The sequence below is a fragment of the Gigantopelta aegis genome, chromosome 4, assembly GCF_016097555.1.
Source record: "Gigantopelta aegis isolate Gae_Host chromosome 4, Gae_host_genome, whole genome shotgun sequence".
Lineage (NCBI taxonomy): Eukaryota > Metazoa > Mollusca > Gastropoda > Neomphalida > Peltospiridae > Gigantopelta > Gigantopelta aegis.
This window is the reverse complement of record NC_054702.1, coordinates 41307959-41327045: the sequence shown is the minus strand read 5'-3', so window position 1 is coordinate 41327045 and position 19087 is coordinate 41307959. Positions and strand designations below refer to the sequence as shown.

Genomic DNA, 19087 nt, shown 5'->3' with positions numbered 1-19087 from the left:
ACATCAATACATACTAGCCAGTGCCAGGTCTGCCCACTGTTTCATGCACGAAAGCGGGATCGACCGCGTAGATTGTAGGCCCCATGCATATGGTTGAGTTAAAAGAGCTTCCTTTTATGGAAGCTTCGATAGCTCAGAGCGTATCGTGGTTAGTCTTGCAATTTGCGGGCGAATCGGTGCCACAGGTTCGAGTCCCAGCAACGGCATGGGACAATTTGTGAGGCCAGAAAGGATTTAATTATCCCCTGCGCCATTGCGTTAATATCTATGTATGTAATAGTCAACCTCGACATACATACAATATATAGATATTCATACATCAATACATACATACATACGTACGTACATCCGTACATGCCTACATATGAGCATGCATGCATGCTTACATATAGCTAACAATGTTATAACGGTATAATATATGAGACAAAACAAGGTAACATTATACTGCTAATGAGGTAGGACAAATATAACAACCTTGCCATATTACTGGTTCGCTGTCAAACCACTCTATTTTGATGTCTGTCTTAAGTTCCGGATTATATAGTCCTATCATTCGTAGTTTTCCGCCTGTAATTATAATTAACAGTTCAAAATATTATAGATTTTTAAAGAGAAATGACATTTTGTAAACTCATATTTAAACATTAAAGAGCTATTAACTCAAAATGTATGTTCATTTGTAACATGAACCATGCCTGCGTCGCGTTTGTGTGATTTGTACTTAGGAATTGTTTTGTATATTAATAGTTCGATATATATTTGATTATTTTGGTTCATGTTGCAATTTAATTCCTGTTCCTGGATTACCCTAGTAATAAGATGAAAACCCCCAAACATTTGAGGATATCCTTTATATGTGTGTGTGTGTGTATATATATATATTGGTGTAAGAGAAAACTCGACAAGATGAGATGACCTTGACGTCTGTTGATGCTGAACGTGCCCACTGGGTCCCCGTTCTCGTCAAAAGATATATGACCTTTGACCCCGACAAAGTTCAGATCTTGCATCGACTGTCTCATCATTTTGCCCATCTCAGCGTCATCATAGGTAAAATCTTCCAGTCGTTTAGAGTTACCTGCAAAAAATATTAATGGAGATAAACTGGTGGCCATTTCAGATTTGTCTACAGCTGATGTTCGTTAAAATTACGACTTTTAGATGCCGTGTTTACAAACATTATATGGTTTTTTTCCCCCAAGTTACCAAATGACAGATTCATATATTGATTACCTGTTCATTAAAATGATTTACATCGAGACCGCTTTTATATCTTTATATCTTAATATGTCTGGTTTATTATTATTTTCCAATGAACCATCCGGTGTTTTTGGAATGAAAATAAGACAACAGGATAAACATTTTTTGTCTCTGATATATTTATGACGTTTTCGTTTGGAGATAATAGACATTCAGTATGAAAGGTATGCTGAACGAAACCATACGTTAAAATCTGCACGGGGTCCTTCCGTTACCATTATATAATTATAAATGAAATATGTTTTTATATTATACAAAGATGACTATAGAGCCATATACATTACATTGACTCCTATTTGAAAAGGAAAAAGAAAAGAAAAAGAACACTTTTGTTTTAAAAATGTGCTTGATCAAGAAATGGTCACGACTGATCCATCTCTTCTGATTGGTTGCTATAGGTAGTACTAAACCAAATAACTTCCGGTTGGGTCAAAGTTCGAGGTGCACCGGACTTTTGACAGAGAGGTTAACAACACAAGTCCCATGGTTGGTGAGTGTGTTGGTTGTAACCAAAATTAGTTTCATCTCGGCAAAAATTGTATGCAATTTTATTTCATCTAGTACCACCTTGTACAAAAAACTAATCAAATTTTGTGCGGATCTAGGGTAGTCATAGTCTCTGAAATTAGCAGTTTGATCCCCAGGGGTTTTTTTTCCGATTCACATTAAGGGAGAGGGGTGGTACTATTTATATCCGTGGTGTTTATTTCAATTGATACGTTGCATGTAGGAGTTTTAGCCACATATATATATATATATATATATATATATATATATATGTTACTACTGTCGTCTATGGGATTTGATTTGGTAGTATACAGCCTATGAAGGGACCTACGTCACTCGTATTGAAATTATAGCTATGACATATGGTTGTTTTGGAAACATTCACACTCAAACGGTACACTATACGTTTCTTAACGCGGGCGTTCACGGCGGGCGTTTTCGTTGTCTATGCAATGGTCTATGCAACGTTTTCCAAAATGGCTGACCAGATATAATGACATTTATTTTTAAGAACATACTAATTAGTTCCAGAATGGGTATGCTAAGAATTTTTAACAGTTTTGTTTGAGAAGGCAAACGAGAAAAGTTTGGCAGCCATTTGGCGAACAATCCGTTTCTTAACGCTAACAACAAAACGTTTCGCGAATCATTCCGCTGTTAGATCGCTATGAAGCTGGACGTTTCGTCGTGCGCTCTTAACTTGCCACTAAACCCCCACCCCCACCCCCCACCCCACCCCACCCCCACCCCCACTGCAGGATGGTATTGATTACGAACTACACCATCTCCGGACCAAGGAAGGCCACTCGGGACTCGTTGTGACCCACCGGCGCCGAGACTGCTACCGACAAGCGATCCTGCTACGAAAGATGGATAGCCAGACCATCCACAGGATCCTCAAGGCTATCTTCGGCGCCGGCTACCACCAGGTCATGCCAGCTATTATGGACAGAAAGCACGAAGTCCCGAACTTGACCACAGGACCCCTCATCAGCTCGCCGTAGGCGTCAACTTTTCTCAGGACATATAGATCGGACTTTAAACTTTTAGACCTCCTTTCAAAATTTTATGTTGAAATTACTTCTTCGTTTTACAAAAATATCCTCTCTTCTTTCTCTTATTTATTTTTGGACTGTCCGTCTAAAATGCTCCAAATTATATAAATATTCGGACGAGCAGTCAATTTTTTTTTTTTTAATTTATTTATTTATTCTATTAACTTTTTCACTAATTGCTATTTTTAAAATTCTGCCCAACCCCCCCCCCCCCCCCCCCCCCCCCCCCCCCCCCCGGTTTTTTTTTTTCGGGGGGTGGGTTACCTTTGGGGTTTGTTTCGTTGTTGCTGCTTTATTGTTTATTTATTTGTTGTTCTGTTTGTTAGTTGTTTTTTGTTTTCTGTTTTTTTAAAACGTTGGGTAGGCAGAAAATTGTAGGTTTTTTTTTTTTTATTTACCAGTCTTACCACTCTACGGGTAGACCAGTGATAAAGTTTGATGTGCGGTTGGTCTGGGATCATTGTGGGTATTTTCTCGTTCCAGCCAGTGCACCACGACTGGTATATCAAAGGCTGTGATATGTATCATAATGTCTGTGGTATGGTGCATATAAAGGATCCCTTGCTGCTAATCGGAAAGAGTAGCCCATGAAGTGGCGTCAGCGGGTTTCCTCTCAATATCTGTGTGATCCCTTGCTACTAATGAAAAAAAAAAAACGTAGCAGGTTTTACTCTCTAAGACTATATATGATAATTACCAAATGTTTGACATCCAATAACCGATGTGTTCTAGTGGTGTCGTTAAACAAAACAAACTTTAACTTTATCTTACCGTTCTCCGCTAACTTGGTCATCGTGTCGTTCAGCGCTAAACCTATCGCCCAAGCAGCATCGTAGGCCATCGGAGACATCTTGGCCCCACTGAGGTCCGTGTAGTTCGTGCGGTTTTGGTAGATGGCGTAATATTGCTGTGACGTCAGCCCGGAAACCGTTAGCTGCTTCTTGGGGTTCAAATACAGACGGTCGACGGTGAAATAGCCTTCCACGGCTTCCGACAGTTGGTCCACCGTGCAGTCAGTGTCTTCTTTAGCGTACCACCAGTTCTTGTCGTACCAACCGTTGATAATCCAGACAATCTTTGGCCCGTACAGTCCCACCTTGTAAGCCTAACAAAACAGATAGGCATTATGGGCCCAATTTTCGAAAGAAGGAAATGTTTTATTTAACGACGCACTCGGCACATTTTATTTTCGGTTATATGGCTTCAGACATATGGTTAAGGACCACAGAGATATTGAGAGAGGAAACCCGCTGTCACACATCTCCGCTATCTGGGCTGTTTTTTCCAGGACAGAGGGCTAGTTGTTAGTTGGTTAGTTGTTAGTGAGAAGAGGATGTAGTGGCCTTGTATCTACCCAATGAGTCCTTAAGAACTCGCTCTGGGTTGGAGCCGGTACCGGGCTGCGAACCCTGTACCTACCAGCGTGTAGTCCGATGGCTTAACCACTGTGCCACCGAGACCGGTTTGATGTAACAGAAGAATTAATGAACAAATGAATTAATGTTAGTTTAACGACAAATACAGATGGATGCTTAATTGTGATTTATTTTATATTAAAATTGTTTCTAATCGTTGACAGAACGAAGAAGGGAAGGAAATGTTTTATTTAACGACGCACATTTTATTTTCGGTTATATGGCGTCAGACATATGGTTAAGGACCACACAGGATATTACATACCACGGCCTTTGTTAAAAGTATTTACATTTGTATTCAAACATCGTATCACTGCAAATTATTATCATGTTGTATGTACCTTACAGTATGAACTAAAGAAAAATATGTTTTAATGGCTCTACATCATATAATATAGCGGTAACAGTATCGACACAAAACAGAATATTGTTGGGGGGGGTTTTCATTATGTTGGGTTCTTTTTAAGTAAGTATTCTGAGTTAGCAAATTGTCGTAGTCTGTTACCATTGTTTATATTGACCCTTAAACCACCCCTTTTCAGCTAATCTGTAACCGATACCATGAGTGCTTCCAAAAGAACATCTTATTCAGTCCTAGCATGTGATTTTTGAAGGACAATAATGTTGCATTGTTAAAGTTCAACGGACATTTTTAGAATTTTTTCAGCCCTCCGTTCGTAGCTATGGTTGATATGAATTTAAAGGGACATTTCTGAGTTTGCTACATTGTAAGATTTTTCAGACTAATAAAATATTTCTACGATTAAACTTACATATTAAATATATTTTCTTGTTTAGAATATCAGTGTCTGTATATTTAGTGTGTTTCTGGTCGTCTTAATATTTGTAAGAAGCCCAAACTAGATTTTGTCTTCAAATAATTTCGTACGTACGAAAAAAAAACAATATTTTAGGAAATCAAATGAAATTTAACTTAGTACAAATATTAGAACGATCAGAAACACGGTTACTATACAGCCACTAATATTTTAAGCAGAAAAATATATTTGATATGTAATTACAAAATCTTTAAAACGTATCTGTTAGTTGATAACATCTTAAACAGTGCAGCAAACTCAGGAATGTCCCTTTAATCTCACCTCACAGAACACCTGCCTTGCGACTGGTTCGTAGAAACTCCCGACAAGTATCCGAACGTCGCTATCCTACAGACAAACATCATTAAATAGCATACAGTATATTATATACAGTGAAACCTCTCAAAACAGGACTCTCTGTAAACCGGAATTCCCCCATAACCGGCCATTTTTCATGGTCCGTTTTTTAAATCAGTAAAGAATTTAACCTCTCTAAACCAAATACCTCTTATAACCGGACATTTTACTTTGTTCCGAGGGTGTCCGGTTTAGATGGGTTTCATTGTATTATCAGCAACAGTGTCATAGTCACTGTGACTTTTCATAAAGTAGAAATATTTTAATTATGTTTTAAGGAAACAGAATTTAGCCGTGTTATTGGAGAAACCCATCACTTTTGAAACTGGTCAAGCTATATAATGTAAAGAATGTTTAAAACGGGTATCTAAGTTTTGCAAGCTAGGAATCTAAGAAACAGTTACATACTGCATTTTCCTTCAACAAGTTAGTATGGCAATTACTATATGTGTTTATATCAAATCATGTTGTGTGTGTATATGCAGTGAAACATCTCAAAACCGAACCCCTTTAAACCGGAATCTCTCAAAACAGGACGTTTTTCATGGTCCCGTTTTAAATATCTGTGCAGAAGACAACTTCTGTAAACCGGATACCTCTCAAAAGCGGACTTTTTACTTGGTCCCGAGGGTGTCCGGTTTAGAGGAGTTTTACTATATACATATATATATATATATATGATTGACAATACATTCGTGTTTAAAATACTATCGGCAACGACAGTTGATCAATCCACACGCGTCGAGTTTTAGAGGTGCATACTCTATTAAATCTTTATGGCGGGACCAAAGAATTGGGTCAAGAGATTGAATTTATCGAGTTTTCGAAGTTTGAGTTTTCGAAGGTCGTTATTACTAGTTTGTATAGCAACTCGGCCGGGACCGTCGCTTCAGATCCAGATATCGAAGTTATCGAGAGATCGAAGGTGGAGTGATCGAAGTTTGACTGTGTGTGTGTATGTATATATATATATATATATATATATATATATATATATATACATATATACATATATACATATATACATATATACATAGATAGATAGATAGATAGATAGATAGATAGATAGATAGATAGATAGATATATATATATATATATATATATATATATATATATATGGGCAAATCTGGGGTGGGGGGGGGTTCTATATTTATGGTTATTTTATGTTTCTCGTTTAGTTGTAAAACAAAATTGCATCTACATAATGGATCTGCACATATGGATATCAGTAAAGAACTCTATTTGGGCAAAGAAAAGAACTCCGATTCGTCTGTCGGCTAGCTAACAGTGAGTTGATTGGCTGCTGTAGGCGGATGGGTCGGTCGGCTGTATATGACATTGAAATAAAAAAAAAAGTGACGAGTCATCGTGATTACCTTTAAATGTTTGATTTGAGAAGCTGGGCTGTGAGAAACGATTTCTGATCTAATCAATGTCATGTTCGCTCTACTCATGTCTTCAATTAAACGTTCCGTTCCCTGGAAAATAAACAAAAAAGAAATCAAATCAAAAACAGAGTACCAAATACAAGCTGTAGACCCGCACAACATACTGCTACTAGTCAAACTACAGAAGTAGACATTATTGTTTAGCAACGTGTATATGGCATGAAGGGTACTACAATGCGGTGCGGTGCAGTGCGAAATTATAACACCAATTAACAGTGAATGCCGCATGGGACCTTCTGATAGAAGTGGATTGTAATGTACGTTTTCAAGCTTGCTAAATAATAAAACAGTTGATGAAATTAATTAAGCACCACCAAATTTATATTGTCACCAAATTATTATTATGGGTGGTAGCCAGGCAATCTTAATACTGTAAAAACAGCCATGTCCCTTCCCACGCTCTATACCGTCGTTTCGCTGTCCTTAGCTATCAGAAACCCATACAAATAGCACGTGCAGCAAGCTACCCTCACACATGGGAAAACCAAGTCTTTGTCCCATTACGTTTTACGCTGGTTTTATGAAGAGAATTTTCAGTTTGTGCTCAAAACGCGTCTAATGGTTCGCCAAAAACTTTCCATTGCCACTAGGTGCCAGATTATTGGAATGAGTAATGCGCGATTGTCATGTCAGGAAATTGAGTGTAAATTGTATCGTAATCATACTGTAATTAGTCGACTCTTGCGAAAATACAAACAAACCAATGATGTTAAGGACAGAAACCGTCCAGGACAACCTTGCAAAACATCTCCACGAGAAGACAGGATGTGTTCGACGTTGCCCCTTTTCCCAGCAGTAAGACCTAGAGAGATAACAGGATTCCCAACAGGGACATGTCCACGAGCACTCTAAGGAATCGGCTGAAGACTGCTGGGTACCGAGCCAGGAGGCCTATCAAACGTCCCCTTCTGACATACACAAAGCTGCACGTTTGGCATGGTGATAGGCACGCCACAGATGGAATCTTGCGTCCTGTAGGAAGATTCATTGATCCGATGAAAGTCACTTTCTTCTACGCGTGTCTAGAGGCAACCATTTGCCGCCTATGCTGTCAATAACATCTAGGTAACCATTCCAGTTGCCGGTGGCTCTGTGATGTTGTGGGGATGCGGTTCTAATGATTGTAATTTGGATCTGGTCACTGTTCAAGACAATATCAATGGGCCAATATATCGGAGGGCCACCCTAGAAGTTGTTTTCGTCTCTCGCTTTGACAGCCATGGTTTGGCCACGAGGCCAGAGTTTAATGACGACAATGCTAGACCCCATCGAACGCGTACAGTAGTGGACTTTCTTCAGCGAAATGCAATCACTACGATCACTTGGCCTGCGAGAAGCCCCGACATCAATCTGATTGAGCACTTGTGGGGCACTACTGGTCGACGAGTACGTCAGAGACATCCTCTAGGCCAAAATGTAGCAGATTTGGCAGCAGTATTTCACCAGGAATGGTGGGCGATCTCACAACGTTACACCCAACGTCTGGTGCAGGACAGGCGACGACGTATGGGAGCGGTCATCCGTGTCCGCGGGGGTTACATCAGATACTGAACTTTTTAACATTTTTTACAATACGGGCCTTGTTCGAGCATGACAGCCATAAAACACTTCTGCTAATCATTTCAACCTAGTGTCAGCCCCATAGTTCATGTACCTACATTTTCACACAAATTGACACATTTTGATGGAATTATGTCTTTACTTCCTTGTGATCATGTGTCACGCACCCTCTCCACAACAAAATAGCAATTTGAATGGAATGGGTCATTTAAATAGCCACAGTTCGTCGTGAAATATAAGTTACTTCCCAAAATCAGGGTGGTGCTTAACTAATTTCCAGGTGCATATATACAGTATGTACTGATATACATAAATACGTATTTACCTGTTCGCCGATCCCATTCTACTATAATAGAAGAAACAAAATGCATTACTAAAAGCTTTAGAAAAACTGTTTACTCGTGGCCCTGTTATCTTAATACTTACCACAGAAAACAGGTTTGAAGGGGAATGTATTGTGGCGATCTTCGACCAACCGAAGAACTTGAATATGTCCATCCGGCCTAGATTCACCTGGATTTCCGGTGGCTGAATTCGGAAGAAGTTTGGGAATTTGGACTTGTCGGAAAGCGAAGGTGAGGCCGATACGGCGGACATCTGTGACGAAGAACAAAGTGAGGTACTTATCATGGTAAGAATGTACAGATACAGCCATAATGTGTGGTTTGTGTTGTGTTTTGTTTTGTTTTATTTTGTTTTGTGCCACACTGTTTGTTTTGTTGGGGGGTTTTGTCTTTTGTTTTGTTTTTGTTTTAGGGTCTTTTTTGTGCGTGTGTTTGTGTGTGTTTGTTTTTAAATGTGTGTCAAAGGGACATTCCTGAGTTTGCTGCAATTTTAAAGATGTTATCGACTAACACAGATTTTTAATAATTGTAATTACAGATCAAATACATTTTTCTGCATAAAATATTAGTGGCTGCTGTATATTAAAGTCACACGCCCTAGTTTCAGCCCGCGGAAATTAATTAAAAATTTAGTTAATCTACAAAACTGTAACACACTTAGATCACGTTTTTATAAAATAGAGTGAAAAAGCAGGTTTTATATCGATAAATACCATGGGAATCACCGTGACCCAATTACTTGAAATAATTTTGAAAGTTAGTATTCTGATGTCGCCGGTAGATGTCGCTCGAAGCACAGAAATGCCTATGTTACGACAAATTTCACCTCTCCTGGGCATGTTCCAACTGTTCTGTCCTGGATAGCGAAAGGAATAAGTTTGGAACAGGAAGTTACTTTACCAAAATGTTGAGGAAGTGGCTGCTGCAGCAATCATGATACTTGAATCGGAATAAGACGACAATGATAGTCCGTCATTGACCATGTTAACTATACTACAGTGTTTGAAATAATAAATTTTATATATAAACCGTAATTAGCCTACATTTGCTATTCGTCACCGGGTACTAGTGGCTAACCTATTGTTACTAGCAATTAGATGCACCGTTTATTATTGTTGGTAGTAGTAGTAGTAGTAGTAGTAGTAGTAGTAGTAGTAGTAGTGGTGGTGGTGGTAGTGGTAATGGTAGTGATAGTGGTAGTGGTAGTAGTAGTAGTAGTACAGTCTGTACGAACCAGAGGTGGGGAGGCACTTCCCCTCCCCAGGACGAAAATGTAAGGTTTTTTTTTGTCCTACTCTATTTAAATAAAGGTAACAATATAGCTTGTGCCCCCCCACCCCCCCCCCCCCCCCCCCCCCCCCACACACACACCCCAAGGTTGTATCCCCTATCCAGATATCGTAAGACTTAACAAAATTATTGGTTTTAAGGGTTTGTAACGTTTTGTATTGAGATACTTACTTGTCTGAATTTTATTGTTAATGAAAATGTTTACGAACTGTGAAGAAAAACCTCACAAATGAAAACGACAACAAATCGGATGTTGATTGCGCGAACCGTGCACGAGAAAACAAACCGAACCAAAATGATAACGGTCACGTGGTCTACCAACGTCTGTGACGTTGAAACGAGAAGATCCCCTCTAAAACTAGATTAGACCTTGTCTGCTCAATGTTTTTTTTTCTCAGACGCGCGTGCGTTTTTAAGAAATACGAAAAATGCATTTTGTGGTATTACAAACACCAGGATTACCAAAAAACCCACTTCAGGTGAATGGAAATGTATATTCTAAATAATAAAAGGTAAGTAAAGTGCAATTTTATTTGTGAGAAAATGGGTTTAATAGCGAAAACCAACGGCGTAATGGTTAACAACTAGGGTGTGTCCCTTTAAACGTGTTTCTAATCGTTCTAGTATTTGTACTAGGTTAAATTTCAATTTATTTCCTAAACAATTTTTTTTTTCGACTGTTCCAATAAAGTGCACAAATCACCTGTTTACTGACATATTTCTTTTAATGTCAAGAGTAAACACCACCTTGTCCATCAATGAGAGCCCAAACAAGTAAATGCTAAATTAGGTAGAGTATCATTAAATAGATATTTACAAAATGTTTACTTGGCAGTTTAATAGGAAAGACATAATCGACAAAAATCTGTTTTATTCTATTTCCGACACTACTTTAATCTCCAAAGTTATTCCATATTTCGTCCTTTCTCTCTTTCTTTTCTTTGTCTTTTTCCCTTCTTCCATTCTTTAACTCCTCATAGAATGTTTATGCTTTTATATATTGGTGTTTATTATTACTGTTGTAATACACTATCATTACCGTATACTTAAGAATTGACCGCAATTATTTTTTTGGTTCATGCAAGTATGAACCGAAAACACGATGTGCACATTGTATGATCCCGCCTAGTGGGTCATACAAAAGTGTGCACATCGTTTTTTCGGTTCATACTTGCATGAAACAGAAAATAACTGCGGTCAAATCTTATAATTAAATTTATATGCATACTTTAACAATACATAACTGAATTTATTTTGTTTAGCTTTAAATACGCCTGTAGTATTGTTTGTGTAAACTTCATTGATACTTATGTCGCGTAAGAATGCGAACGTTCATTCACTATTATTTGAATCAGGTGATTTTTTTTTGTAAATGACGTCATTTCCTCTAGCTGCTGTGCATTTTTACGGATCATTTAGTTATATTGGAAGGAATTGTCCTATTCGTGTTTAGTTTGTATTTTATGAAAGTGAACAAAGGGAACGTGTTTAACATTATGCTGTCGGTGGAACCGTTTAATTTTCGCCAACCGCTGTTGAACATCGCTTACAAGTACGTTACAGGCGAGAAGTTTCCTACATCATTTCTTTGGCCAACGACCGAGTCTCATGTCATGATTAGCGAAGAGTTTTTTTTTTGTTTTTTTTGTTTGTTTTTTTTAATCAATGCGTATAGATCCATATGTCTACTCTGCTATAGCATTTTCCATTAATTTATCATATACATTTTTCTGTAGCTTTCACGTGTGTTTTCTTCAAAATATATAAATATGACTGCCAGAATAATCCGGCTTGTTGCACAAAAGTAGTGCGAGTCAAGGGGTGGGGGATGGGGTGGGATAGTAGGCGCGGCTTATTTTTGGGGGGTTCATCGAGATATGAACGAAAAAAAAGTAAGCACCACTGGACCAATCAGATTGCCGTAAAGTGTATAGATGCAAAGAAAATTTAATTATATTTATATAATTCATATTGTGTAGAATAATTTGCCGTAACATTACTGCAAGGTAGTGATATCAGGGCCCTATCCCTGATACTACCATATTTTTTTTCTGGTGTAATAAACTTGTAAAAAATATTTTTTAAAACAAGAAAAGAAAGTTTTTAAAAGGTATATGAATAAAAGGAAATATTTGTATAAATCAGGCGCGTGTACGAAGAGTGAATTTTAGGGGTCACAAAACGTTAAATACCATACTCTAGACTATATCGATGTCATGGAGCGAAGACGTAGCCCAGTGGTAAAGCGCTCGCTTGATGCGCGGTCGGTTTGGGATCGATCCCCGTCAGTGGGCCCATTACGCTATTTCTCGCTTCAGCCAGTGCACCACGACTGCTACATAAAAGGCCGTGGTATGTGCTATCCTGTCTATGGGATTGTGCATATAAATTGCTAATTGAAAAGAATATCCCATGAATTAGCGACAGTGGGTTTCCTCCCTCAATATCTGTGTGGTCCTTAACCATATGTCCGACGCCATATAACAGTAAATAAAACATTTCCTTCTTCTATCGATGTCACATGCATACTCGCCTACTTCAATAATGTTTTTAAAAAGTATTTTCCGGGAAAGCATTACCCCATCCCTCAAAAAACCCACAGCCTAGACTCCTCCCTGTATACAAATCCTAGTACACGCGCCTGACCATCGATCTTACCTGAACCATATTCCAGAGGTGGGATGCCGAGGCGGTGACTTCCGACACGTCGGAACATGCACCCCCCAGGACAATGATCTTGGTGGGAGGGGCGTACAGCTGACTGTACATAGCGTTCACACCGACGCCGGGGTTACACTACAATTAAAAGAAAGGAATGATTGTTCTATTACACATACACATATATAACAAACTAACAAACTGATCAGTAACAGTTAAATTGTAATACAATGCATCTTTATTTACTCTGTCTCTCTGTCTATGTCTCTCTGTCTCTGTCTCTCTCGCTCTCTTTCTCTCTCTCTCTCTCTCTCTCTCTCTCTCTCTTTCTCTCTCTCTCTCTCTCTCTCTCTCTCTGTTTTCACCAAACTTTTTGTGTGAACAATTTTTATAGAGTATGTATTTCTCTATTTATAATTTATCTGTAATTACATGTTTAATTCCAGTTATATGAAGAATATTCTTTTGAAGTTTTGTTCTATATATATAATGGTTTACATTGATAATAAACCAATTCACAAATTTATGATTTGTATATATGCCGCCGAATAGAACCATACTTTTATCAAGCTGAATATATTCGTCTTTTTGCTGTAACCATTGTTCTATAGTTTTCCAAAGTTCACTGACTTTAGGGCAATCATAAAACAAGTGTTGCAATGTTTCTGGTTGCTGATTACAAAAGTTACAAGTACTAGAAGCAATATACTTTATTTTATATAAAAACGAATTTGTTGGTATAATACTATGTAAAATTTGGTACTGAAACCATAGTAGAGTTGGGTCTTTCAAAATCATAAATGGAAGACTATAACACTTTGCCCATTTTGAAGTAGAAAAACAGCATCGTTCAAGAGAATATTTCAATTGTGATGTAGGAACTACAGTAGCATTATTCAGTACTTTATATATTTCTCTACTTCCCTATTTGTTTTTCGCAAGAAGCTTTATTTTCGAAGGAAATACTGTATGTTTAGGCACTTCGTATGTTTGTATAGGGTGTATACTACCAAATCAAATCCCATAGACGACAACAGTAACATATGTGGCTAAAACTCCTACCTGCAACGTATCAACCGACATAAACGCCACGGATATAAATACTACCAGCCCTCACACGTAAAGTGAATCAGAAAAAATTGGGGGTCAAGCTGCTCGTTTCTGAGATAACGGGTAGCGTCTATGACTACCCTAGTTTCGCACAAAATTCGAATACTTTTTTTTTTACAGGTACCCCATGCATGTTTCAAGCACAAGGCTACTTGACACATTGGTACTAGATGAAATAAAATTGCTTATTTTTTTTACCCAGATGAAACTATTATTTTTTACAATCAACACACTCACATTTATAACCAATCATAGGACTTGTGGTGTTCACTTCTCTATCAAAAGTTCGGTGCACCTCGAACTTTGACCCAGCCGGAAGTTATTTGGTCTAGTACTACCTATATTAAAATTTGTTTTGTTTCGTATAAATAATTTGATTGCACATATTAAAGACGCATATTCTAAAAATTTGATCGTATATTATATTTTGTATTAAAAGTGTTATAATCGATAAACTGCCCTTGGCTATCTAGTAAATCATATAAAAATATAACGCCTTTTTCAATGAAATTCTTATATAATATAGGTTTTCTGTCTATTAGTATATTACTATTATTCCAAATGTTCAAACTTAGAATTTCTTCTTCATTTGGAAATGTTAATTTTTGTTGAAATAAAATCCAACTATTTAATACATCCTTCCAAAACATATTTTTAATTTTCTTTATCCTAAGCTGAATTAAAAAAATCACCTTGTATAACTAAGTCTCTGGTTGTTAGAATTTGACCCAAACAGTCCAAGTCAGTTTTAATGCTGTAGAGAAATGTATAATATCTATCATTTTAAGCCCACCTTTTCCATAATCTTGCACTAGTATTGTTCTTTTTTTCCGGTCAGGTTTGTTTTGCCATACAAAATTAAAAAGTAATTTATTTATTTGTTTTAATATTCTTTCCGGTGGGTTTGTTAACGAAATAAGTAAATGCGTTATTTTGGGTATTACAAGCGATTTTACCACCATAATTGTACCCAAAACGGTTAATTTTCTTGTTGACCACTGTTTCATAGATTTCTTCATTTCCAATATTTTATATTCATAATTTTCATCAATAATTTGTTGCATATTTAGAGAAAAGTTTATTCCTAATAGACTAAAAGATTCAACTTCCCATTCTAGCTTCCATTTTGATGGATGAAAGACCTCTTTTGAGAATTTCTTACTTCCTATCTATATAATTTTCGACTTCGAGTAATTTATTTTCAAACCAGAAACATCTGCATATATGTTTAATACACTTAAAGAGTATTCTTAATAAAGTAATACAAAAGCGACTCCCTGTGGTGTTATCAGAGACTAGCAAACAGTTCCAATAGTAAACTACACAATCATATCAGATATGTTAACGCCACCATGACAACCAGGGCATGTGCTTATAGACGTGATATTCTAGACTCGAATCGTTATTGATGGCACATGATTACAATTTATATGGCGTTGCCATGACTTTAATGTCTCAGACTCTATTGGGATTCATGAATGAATGAATGTTTATCGACACCAAAAGACAAGCAAACAAAAACAAAATGAAAACGTCGGCTATTGAATGTCACGCAAAGATATATGGTGATCAACATCAATTTAAAATTCTAAAATTATTAAAGGGACATTCCTGAGTTCGCTGCACTTTTTAAGATGCTATCGACTAACAGACTTTTTAACGATTGTATTTACATATCAAATATATTTTTCTGCATAAAATATTAGTGGCTATATATTAAACGTGTTTCTGGTAGTTCTAATATTTGTACTAGGTGAAATTTCATTTCATTTCCAAAACATATATTTTTTCATACGTACGAAATTATTTAAAGACAAAATCCAGTTTGGGCTTCTTACAAATATTAAGACGACCAGAAACATATTGAATTTACAGACACCGATATTTTAAACCAGAAAATGTATTTTATATGTACATTTAATCGTAGAACTATTTTATTGGTCGGAAACATCTTACAATGCAGCAAACTCGGGAATGTCCCTTTAATACAAAATAGTGTAGATAGCTATGACGAGGTCACATTTCTGAAAGACACAGGGAGTCTTTCTTGCTAACCACTAACCACTAACAACTTGCACTAACCCACTCTATTACCCATATGGTTAACAATATCTTGGTACGTATCTTGGTGCGTCAAGTGGGACGTAACACTTCGATGTAACATGATGACGTCATCGATTGGCGCACTACAACCTTACAGGAACATCAACTAAACAAGTTGAGTGATATAAATTAAGATCGATTATGGGTAATAAATTGGATATTAAATCCGTTACCATTTCGTATCATGTTCATGTCCCTTTTGAAATAATGTTCATTGAAACGTATTTCACTCCGGACATAAACATGATACGAAATGGAAGCTCGTTTAATATCCTATAATTATTGTATGTAGAAAGAGTACATCCAAATGACGAAGAACTAAATTTATCAACCATGACACAATTCGTAAAAAAATTATTCATTCTCAGTTCCAAAAAGGTTACGGGAAGTGGTAATAAGTAATTTTGAGTCATTGCTGTTTTCAATCATATGCCATTATCATTTTGCATGGAGAAAACTATTTCACTCTGCACATAAGCATGATATGAAATCGAAGCTCATTTAATACTCTATTAGTTCGTATCAGGACAGAAAAGTCAGATCGATGAGGTGTATGCCCAGAATAGCACTGGATATAAGCTCGAAAATGACGTAAACACGAGAAAAGAGTAAGTCTCAAGGTGTCTAGCATATCGCAACATTTACACTTAGCTTCCAGCAATTCACCAGTGCATGTCATCACAGATGCACTTACTCTAATGACCTATGTCTGGTACAAGTTTTGATTTAGTAAACTAGTCTGAGAGTGTAAGTCCTCTTTGTGGTGGTGCAAGAGAGATAAAATCTTCGGTAATGGATCTTGGGAGTGACTGTCCTCCTATAGATGAGGCACTAGACGGAGATTCATGGAATCAATCACTATTTGACCAAATACCCATTCGACTCTGCATTATGCAGAGATGCGGTTTTGTCATTCAGATATAGGAGAAAAAAAACCCGATACTTCTAAAACTAAAACTTTAAAAAGAATAACACTTTTTTTTGCATTTTTCTGAGAGAAACTTTCCTTCCCACTCTCTCCTCCCCTGTCCCACTCAACCCTATCTCGCCAGTCCTTACCTTGGTATTGTTCCATGTCATCTTAAGTCTGTATCCAGGTAGAATATCGCTCCGCTCGTTGATTTCGTCTAGAGCTATACCTGAACTGATGAGAAGACTGAGCCCTCCACCCCATTCGCCATCGAAAGGCACCAGTGTGAGGATGTGGAGGTCTGTGACAGACTGGCAGAATCGCCAAGACAAGGCAAACACCAACAGAAGGAACGACGTCATTGTGATCTTAGACTACAATCTGTAAAACAGCAGATGAACATATGTGTTGCCTTAAAGGGACATGCCCTAGTTTTTAAACACTAAAACATATTTTTACTATTAGAGCCATTTTTGACAACTTGAATCATACTTTACTTACATTTTATTGTTCATTTCCCTACATCCTGGTATTTTTAATATGGCAAAATGTATTTCTCATATGTTTAAAACCGCACGTGCGTCTGAGAAGTAATACTTATGAAGTCGAGTTTTAGTATATTTTTAGAGGATATTTCACCATTTCAAAGGCATAGACTCATGTTTCACTCAACTGTAGCTTTATCCGAATGTGTTACAGATTTGTAGATTAACTAAACGTAGTGTTAATGTTCACTGGTGGAAACTAGGGTCTCTGTCCCTTTAAAGATATTTAACTTGACTGCTGTGGATATTGATATATTAACAGCACAGATAAGAGAATATCCATTGCTTGTATAGTTCTTGGTTGTTTTCATTTATTGATTTATTTCCATTAATTGTCCCTGTCCTGTCTTCCCTGCCACTGTAACATTTGACGACTGCTATTACGTATTAAATGCATTTTCCTGTTTAAAATGTCAATGAACCCTAACGCATTTCTCCTCGTCCTATTGTTTATAGTAGCCCAAATTGGATTTTACCTCCCAATAACTTCGTGTGTGTGTGTATGTATGTATATATATATATATATATATATATATATATATATATATATATATATATATATATATATATATATATATATATATATTGGGAAATTAAATGAAGTGAAAGCTAAAGAAAAAAAAACGTATCCATGTAATCACACGGATATATGAATGCAAACATCAGCATCAGCGTCAGCTGCAATTGTGTAAGGGGCCGTCCATAATTTTCAAACCGTACGCGAGGGGGGGGGGGGGCGGTTAATGGGCCAGCGTACACTTTTTTTGAAAATGAAAAATGTCGATCAACATTTTTCATTTGGGGATGTACACTTTTAGGGGGTGGGGGGAGGGGGCTGGTCAAAAGTGTACGATTTGTACGCTCGTGAAAATGTTGAAAATTATGGACGGCCCCTAACCAAAATGTTGTATTCGACTTTTTTTTTTTTACTTGAAAAGAAGAAAAAGCAGAACAAATATAGTCATAGTAATCCGAGTTGAAGTTTGCAAAAATCACAATTACTGTAGAAAAAAATACATTTGATATTTTTCATTGAAACCTTTTCCAAGACGTTCTTGAAAACCATAGACACGACACTGTATGTGGATAGAGACGTCTGCTATCAGTTGTAATTTGTCAAATAGTAGCTGCAATGATGAATCACATCTCGGTCAGCGAAGGAAGTAGCAGTCAGACTACTTAAGTGCAAAAGATGAAATGGCCATTACGTTTCAAAACGATTTCTTTGAATAATGACTGTTTGGACACATCTAATCATGGCAGAATTCTTCTGATTATTAAACTTCGGATCACTATAGAATGCTATTGTCGTTATGATTAGAAAAGCTGAATTAAAAAACAGTATTACCATATGCGTCATGTCTTGGACATCAGTGTACAATAAATAAAGAGGCTTTACTTCTTTACCGTAATAATTATGTTCCTAAAAAGTCATACAAATTTCTACGTTCTATTGACAATACACCCTTTAAAATATTCAAACTAGATAAAGTTGTATACACTATTTTGAACTATGCTACACTAGGATATGAAAGCAAAATACTTAATAATAATAATAATAATATACTTTCACAAGAAAAGAAGCAGTATATAGTTTGCTTCAAGTGAATGAAAATATATAATAAAAGATTCAGACTAATATTTGTAATCCAAACGTCTTAACACAAGTACTAAAAAAGTATATATTATTTTCGGTTTAGGAAGCT

The 19087-nt window shown here is 36.9% G+C and overlaps 1 protein-coding gene across 1 annotated transcript in view; it reads right to left on the bottom strand.

The window, feature by feature from the left end:
• Window positions 1-17198, bottom strand: part of LOC121369835 (gamma-aminobutyric acid type B receptor subunit 1-like) — a 54995-nt gene extending 37797 nt beyond the window's left edge. Inside the window, exons 1-7 of the mRNA XM_041494911.1 lie at window positions 16986-17198; window positions 12714-12851; window positions 8848-9018; window positions 6790-6891; window positions 5338-5403; window positions 3594-3927; window positions 917-1078 (exon numbers count right to left, since the gene is read on the bottom strand). Of these exons, the coding sequence (XP_041350845.1) occupies window positions 917-1078; window positions 3594-3927; window positions 5338-5403; window positions 6790-6891; window positions 8848-9018; window positions 12714-12851; window positions 16986-17198 (1186 nt within the window). The remainder of the gene's footprint in view (window positions 1-916; window positions 1079-3593; window positions 3928-5337; window positions 5404-6789; window positions 6892-8847; window positions 9019-12713; window positions 12852-16985) is intronic.
• Window positions 17199-19087: the final 1889 nt, after the last annotated feature.